The sequence below is a fragment of the Notolepis coatsorum genome, assembly GCF_963971535.1.
Source record: "Notolepis coatsorum genome assembly, chromosome: 2".
In the NCBI taxonomy this organism is placed as follows: domain Eukaryota; kingdom Metazoa; phylum Chordata; class Actinopteri; order Aulopiformes; family Paralepididae; genus Notolepis; species Notolepis coatsorum.
The window spans coordinates 51,170,490-51,178,262 of record NC_140166.1 but is presented as its reverse complement, the minus strand read 5'-3'; the positions used below and the strand labels follow the sequence as shown (position 1 = coordinate 51,178,262).

Here is a 7,773-nt window from a genome sequence, read left to right as displayed (position 1 = left end):
GAAACAACTCACCAAAATTGACTATTGCACTTTGATTTGACAAAAAAAATCCACCAAAAAAAAATCCCCCCCCCCGCCCCCGCACCCTCCCTTGCCTGACCATGGCATTTAGTGAAATTTATGCTACTGCTCTAGGGGCTGAGCCCCCCTAAAGGTCTGATGCTAGAACAGCCCCTGGGCAGAGATCTTGTAATCCACTAATAACTGTATAATATCTAATCTCTGTTTCGCCTTTGGGGAAGTAGGACATGATGATGTTGGGTGGTGGGTAGGATGGATTAGTCGGCGAAGTCACACGTGTTAGATATCAATCTGATTGACAGTACAAGAAAGCCAATGGTAATTATCCATTAGAAGAATATATTGGTCTACAATTGTGTCCATCAATGAGTTTCGTGACCATCAGCCAATGGCCATGCAGTATCGTGTGGCCCGGCCTTCAGAGGGCGGGTTCAGTTGTCACATATAAACGGGGAGTTCCTCTGTTTCGCGCACTCTCAACTCGTCTTCCCTTGTTGTGATAAGACTTGTTCTTCTACCTCCAGACAAAATGAGGGAAATTGTCCATCTCCAAGCCGGTCAGTGTGGAAACCAGATTGGAGCAAAGGTTAGTAAATATTCTGTGTTTAATATCCAAGATAAAGCAGAATCCTCGGTCGACGGTTAGTTCAGAGCCCGGTGCTTTGTGTGCGTGTCTGTAACCACAGTAGCACACCCTGCCGTTACCAATGTCACTGGCCTTCTTCATGTCAAATAATTGTCATCACGTACTTTACATGTCCTGGAAATGTCCATATAAAGCTTTTTTCTTGATTTTACCTCATGAAGTCCCAAAGGGACACCAGTGGAACATCCTGGTGGGGTCATGTGACAGATAATTTGATGTTGTGCTCCCATAAACCACCTTTCCACAATGATGACTGATGGTGGTGACTAAATTACAGAAGTAGCTAGCATTCGGGTTCGAGCCCAGCTCTCGGCATTGCTACCAGCTTGGCTGGTCGTTCATACTAACACAATTGGCAGTGTTAGGGGTGGGAAAGCTGGTGGGTGGGTCCTGGTCGTTGTAAACAGCGACTCCAACAGTTCGGTCGGGGCGCCTGCTCAGCGAGGAAAGGATCTAAGGGGGGTAGTGTGATCCTTCCACACGTTACACCCTCTCAGTGAGAGTCTGCGCTGCCAGGTGAAAAGAAGCGGTTGATTGGCTACACATGTGTCGGAGGAAGCATGTGATAGCCTCCACTCTCCCAGACCGACCGTAGGGGGTAGGTGCGCAGCGACCAAGAAGGGGATTGGGAATTGGCATAACGACTAACATTGGGATGGGAGAAAAACTGAGGAAAAAGGAGGGGGGAAAAGATAAAAAAAAGATAAAAAGAAGTAGCTAGCATTCAAAAGCTAGATTTTTGTTGCTAAAAGGTAAGATTTGCCCATTTAAGAATTATAATGCTTACATAACATGGTCTTTATGATATATAACCTGTTGTGAACACATTTCTTGAATAAAATGATAAAGAAAACAATTGATAAAAATCGCTGTGACACATACGTCACACCGGGCATATCACCTTAAAATGTTCATGAAAATTTGCTGTGACACATATGTCACAATGCGAACAATTATTATGATCTGCTCAGGTAATTTGTCTGATTCAATGATATTTAGTTAATATATTTTATATTGTTCAAATGTTCAATTGTTCAAAGCATATTAAAACAAATATCAGTCATATTTCAATGTAGTACCCTGTAGTGCCATGTAGTAGTACCCTGTAGTGCCATGTAGTACCCTGTAGTGCCATGTAGTACCATGTAGTACCCTGTAGTGCCATGTAGTACCATGTAGTACCCTGTAGTACCCTGTAGTACCCTGTAGTGCCATGTAGTACCATGTAGTACCATGTAGTACCCTGTAGTGCCATGTAGTGCCATGTAGTACCCTGTAGTGCCATGTAGTACCATGCAGTACCCTGTAGTGCCATGTAGTACCATGTAGTACCCTGTAGTACCCTGTAGTGCCATGTAGTACCATGTAGTACCCTGTAGTACCCATGTAGTACCCTGTAGTACTGTGTAGTATCCTGTAGTACCCTGTAGTACCATGTAGTACCATGTAGTGCACTACATGGGAATTAGGAATAAGTTTAATGATTAACGCCCAATGTGACATATATGTAACATTTCAGATATTTGCCATTAGGGGGCGCTATTTTGAAAATAAATTCAGAAATGTGTTCTTTGTAGTCTATTTAGTCAGTCTTATGCCCCTCATAATTTTCCTTGAAGTAGAAATGGGTGTGGGTTCTAATGGGTTAATGCTCAACAGCCTGCTCTTTATGGAATTCATTGAGCGCGCGCCGCACTCCGGATGTGGGCGGTTAGTCAATGACGTCAGCACGAACATTTCAAAATGGTAGTTTATGGATTTCAGCCAGCGGTTCCCGCGCGTGCGCCCAGTGCTGCATGGAGGGAGATTTTCAAATGTCTGCGCCAGTGACACTAATGATGACGACATGTGTTCTAAATTGTGAAAATCTTTACATATTACGTAAACATGGAAGTAGTTGATCCCCTGGGCTTGGAAGAATAATAGGGTTTTTGCCATTGCTCGTATATTATTGCTTAATGCTTACCTAATTCAATGACTTATCTCTTTCAGTTCTGGGAGGTGATTAGTGATGAACACGGCATTGACCCAACGGGCACATACTGCGGAGACAGTGACCTGCAGTTGGACAGGATCAATGTCTACTACAATGAAGCATCGGGTAACTTTTAATTTTGGGAATTCCTAATTGGATGATGATGACATTCCATTTAGCCAAGTTCAATTGCTGTTGTGTTTTTCTGACTTGCTCTCCCCTCTCTTTCCCCTAGGTGGTAAATACGTGCCCCGTGCTGTGCTTGTCGACCTAGAGCCAGGGACTATGGACTCAGTGAGATCCGGACCCTTCGGCCAGATCTTCAGACCAGACAACTTTGTGTTCGGTAGGTAATGAAATTGTCATAGATTGTGTGACAGACACAATGTGATTGTATTTGTGTTATTTAGTTGCAGTGCCATGTTTGGCCACTAAGTGGCGCTCCATTGTTTGTGCCTGATGTAGCTACAGGTTTAATTTGATTTACCCTGAGCCAGTGACTTCTTCACTTCCTGTTCCAACTGACGTCAGACGGCAGCATCAAGGGTCAACTTGTTATAGTAGTTTCCCTAGTAACGATGTGGCTAGTAGTTTTAATATAGTTGTGTATATTGAATAATGCTGTATGGCCATAGTCCTTATTGTATAATTTGTAAATAATAAATGAGTTTGTGCCAAATCCCAAAAGCAATGTCTAAGCTATTGTGCTAAGCTATCCTGGTACTGTTCATGCTGACAAGTTGACGTCACACAGCCAGACATGTTACATTTAATGTTGCCACATGTCCTGTGCAATGGTGTAAAGTATTTTTACTCAAAAGCACTGTACCAAGGTACATTTTTGAGGGAACTTTGTACTTCTACCGTACTACATTTCAATAGAAATATTTATCAATTACTTTGAAGAAATATAATTTGTCATGCGAGACGTGTCATGGGTAGATGAAGCTGATTCACATTTGAAGTCTTGTCAAACTTCCAGAGGACATTGACGGGAGCAACCACAACTGGACCACACATAAAAACTAGAATATATACACATTACATTTTTATACTTAATAAAGAAATACTTTATATTCAGTGGCTAGTTCTAGCTGAAGCCGAACTAGAATGGAGAATTAAGACAACTCCTTCCCTCCACTAGTCTGAGGGTCCACCTTGGGCAAGTGTTGGTACCCTCTCTAGCCTCCCTACCTAGGGATACAGGGGCCGCACTGCCTTGTGTGTGTGCATAGGGATACGCAAAAACTAAGGGGAGAACCCTGAAAGAAAATCGCACAGCCTTGTGTGTAGGAATACGTAACGTATATTTCTATAATGTAACGTATCTCTGATAGATCGTTCTGAACTTGTATAGTGGAATTTCCCTTCTCTCTGCGTTGTTGACTCTGTGTTCATTCATTCAATTGGTTCATTTGAAGGAATTAGGCACGGACGAGAGCGCTCGGTTCCAACCAGACGATCTGTTTTTATTCATCAATAAAAGCCTCAGATCTTATTCTAAAAGTGGTTTCCAGCTGCTCCCATATTGACAAGATACGAGCTGGATTCCATAAAGGTTCACAAAGAGATTGTTCTCCTCTGCTATGCTGCTGCGAGATCAGAAAAGCCGTCTTCTCCTCTTTGTTGATTCGGGTCGGACTGGCAACACGCGGCTGGCTCTTTGTTGTGCTGGTTGCCCCTGGCAACACTGGTCTCATCGATCGTCTGGGGTAGCGCTGGGTGCGCTTGTTTTTCCTTCTGCTTCTCTCCTCTCTCCGCCAGTTCCTGTATTTAAAGACAAACAGCCCGCCCCCTTGCCGCGTCGCCCTAGTGACGATCGCTAGGGGCGTCACTTCTTTCTAATTGGCTAAGCTTGACGTCGGCCATTTTGGGGATAGTACCCGTCGCCATTTTTTCACCAGTTTGGCTCCTTATATGGATGATTCCAGTTTTAACGGGCCGTCTCTCCTGAACAGAAATAACACATGAGTTGCTTCCTAATTTAACAGCTAAAAGTACTTTGTCATGCTTTTATTGTCTTTAAACTTAGAGATTATTCTTTATTTTGACTAGACAGTTTCTAACAGTCTTTTCTTGAGTTCTTGGGCCTTCTAAATATATCTTTAACCCTATTATTGATCTTTAACCATGGTTATTATATTTATATATTTTCTAAAGTAATACCTTTGACTTAGTTTTAACCTTTTCAAACACTCAGCCTATTAATCTAATTTCTAATCTTAGTTAATAATATAGTTTGTAGCTTAATTTAACTTTTAAAAGATCAATCCGTATCTTGTTTAGTCTCAAACTGATCCATACAATAATCTAAACCGGTCTAGTCTAATTTCAATACATAATACTTTATAGTTTAGTTTACTGTTGTCCAAATTTAGGCAATTAATTACAAAGGAGTTCCTGTGGCTAGAAGACGACCAGGTGCCCTGTTCTTGGAAGTTGGACTCATAAAGATTGCTATTTCTAACAGTGGGTCCCTGAGTGACCTTTTTGTTAGGTTCTGGCTTGTATAAACAGATGAACTGTTGAACTGCTAACTTTATCTTGTCTTCAGGACCCATATATGGCCTAGAGTATTTACAGTTGGCCTAATCAATCACAATGCATCCATTGTGGGGGAAGGTTTGGTCAACAGCCATCTGGTTAACTGTTACACTTACTGGCAGCCAGAACCTGGTGGTATCTAAATTACATTGTGGTTTCCTGTAGAAAGGTTCCATTTATAGTTGCAGCGAGAGAGACATATTTGCTTTTAACTGAAGTCTATCGAATATTTACCATTGTATAGTCGGTTTGCACTTTTTTAACCTATTGACTTGACCAGATATAAAAGTACAGCTTCTGTTTTCCTATACCTCTTACCACTCGGATTCGTCCCCTGCAAGTGTACATTCCTTCGGAGAAGACATATTTCATTTTGATAATATACGACATACGCAATGGCTAGGTCCTTGCCGACAATGGGGTTACCTGTAAGGAAGGGCATCCGAGGTATAAAACTAGCTACAAACAAAAAATAATGACTCCAGTGGCGGGGAGTCATCGTCCATCCAACTTCACTGTAGTGGGAAAATAGGGACATAAAACGAAGATGATGATGATTCAATATCACTTTCTTTCTCTTACCAAGGTAGAATTGTGAATTTTAAGACCTGAGGTTTTCATCTGGGTATTTCGACTTTTTTTACTTGGTAAATAAATAAAAATAAATAAACTATGTTCCACCACTGGTCCTGTGAGATTAGTGCTGATGTGTTGTTGTTGTTTGCAGGCCAGAGCGGTGCAGGTAACAACTGGGCGAAGGGCCACTACACGGAAGGAGCGGAGCTGGTGGACTCTGTGATGGACGTGGTGAGGAAGGAGGCCGAGAACTGCGACTGCCTGCAGGGCTTCCAGCTCGCGCACTCCCTGGGCGGCGGCACGGGCTCCGGCATGGGCACCCTGCTCATCAGCAAGATCCGTGAAGAATATCCAGACCGCATCATGAACACGTTTAGCGTGGTGCCGTCGCCCAAAGTTTCGGACGTAGTCGTTGAGCCTTACAATGCTACGCTGTCGGTCCACCAGCTCGTAGAAAACACAGACGAGACCTTCTGCATTGACAACGAGGCCTTGTACGACATTTGCTTCCGCACCCTCAAACTTACAACCCCCTCATACGGCGACCTCAACCACCTGGTGTCGGCCACCATGAGCGGCGTCACCACCTGCCTCAGGTTCCCCGGACAGCTCAACGCCGACCTGCGCAAGCTGGCCGTCAACATGGTCCCATTCCCCCGGCTGCACTTCTTCATGCCCGGGTTCGCCCCGCTCACCGCCAGGGGCAGCCAGCAGTACAGATCCCTGACGGTCCCAGAGCTCACCCAGCAGATGTTCGACGCCAAGAACATGATGGCCGCCTGCGACCCCCGTCACGGACGCTACCTCACCGTGGCGGCCATTTTCCGCGGCCGCATGTCCATGAAGGAGGTCGACGAGCAGATGCTGAATATACAGAATAAGAACAGCAGCTACTTCGTTGAGTGGATCCCCAACAACGTGAAGACCGCCGTCTGCGACATCCCTCCCCGCGGCCTCAAGATGGCGGCCACCTTCATCGGCAACAGCACGGCCATCCAGGAGCTGTTCAAGCGCATCTCCGAGCAGTTCACCGCCATGTTCCGGCGCAAGGCCTTCCTCCATTGGTATACCGGAGAGGGCATGGATGAGATGGAGTTCACAGAGGCGGAGAGCAACATGAACGACCTGGTGTCGGAGTACCAGCAGTACCAGGACGCCACCGCCGACGAGGAGGGCGAGTTCGACGAGGAGGTAGAGGAGGAGGATTTAGCTTAAATTGGGTGTAATGGTGCCTCTACCAAGCTGTGTAATTCACTGACCTGTCAGATGACCTTTCCAGTGTGTTTCCATCATCTGTCCTTATGTTTTGTCACCTTTTTGCTGGCTCTTCTCTTGTCTGTTGATGAGTGTAGTTCAAAGAGTTCCACTATCTATTACAGATAGATTGATGGGTGGGTGTAGTTCAAATAGTTCCACTATATATTAAAGATAATTGATGGGTGGGTGTAGTTCAAAGAGTTCCACTATATATTAAATATAGATTGATGGGTGGGTGTAGTTCAAAGAGTTCCACTATACAGCTACCAGAATTATTATTATTTTTTACAGATAGATTGATGGGTGGGTGAAGTTCAAAGAGTTCCACTATACAGCTACCAGATTTTTTTTTTCTTTTTTTTTTTTTACATGTAATAATAATAAAGTTCCTTTTGCTTAATCTTGGTCTTGGTGTAAACTAGTGGTGGTCTTCAATTCACTGATTCTTGACAGAAATGACTGAAATGCAAGGTCTCAAATGATCTTATTATGAAATTTGATAAGTGAAGTGTGATATACTCGGCTTGTGTGGAAGATGGTGCTTTTTCACAAAAGGAATCCAGTCCATGGCAACCTAATGCCAAATCATGTGCTAGTTGTATGATTCATAACATGGGGGATTTGCTTTTGAACCAGATTAGTGCACGTATTATTTCCCTTGATGGCCAAATAATCCACCACTGCTAAATGACAACTTTGTTAGGTGTTAAGTCACAAGACTAGTAAAGAACATTAACTTCACATTTTGAGATCT

General features: G+C 43.8%; 1 protein-coding gene across 1 annotated transcript; it reads left to right on the top strand.

The window, feature by feature from the left end:
* Positions 1 to 550: 550 nt before the first annotated feature.
* On the top strand, positions 551 to 6,977 carry LOC311224256 (tubulin beta-1 chain-like; the record flags this gene model as incomplete). Its single annotated transcript, XM_084309169.1, has 4 exons — positions 551 to 607; positions 2,660 to 2,768; positions 2,878 to 2,988; positions 5,914 to 6,977. 4 exons carry the CDS (start codon positions 551 to 553, stop codon positions 6,975 to 6,977), a joined length of 1,341 nt encoding a protein of 446 aa, XP_084165295.1.
* Between the last annotated feature and the right edge of the window lie 796 nt (positions 6,978 to 7,773).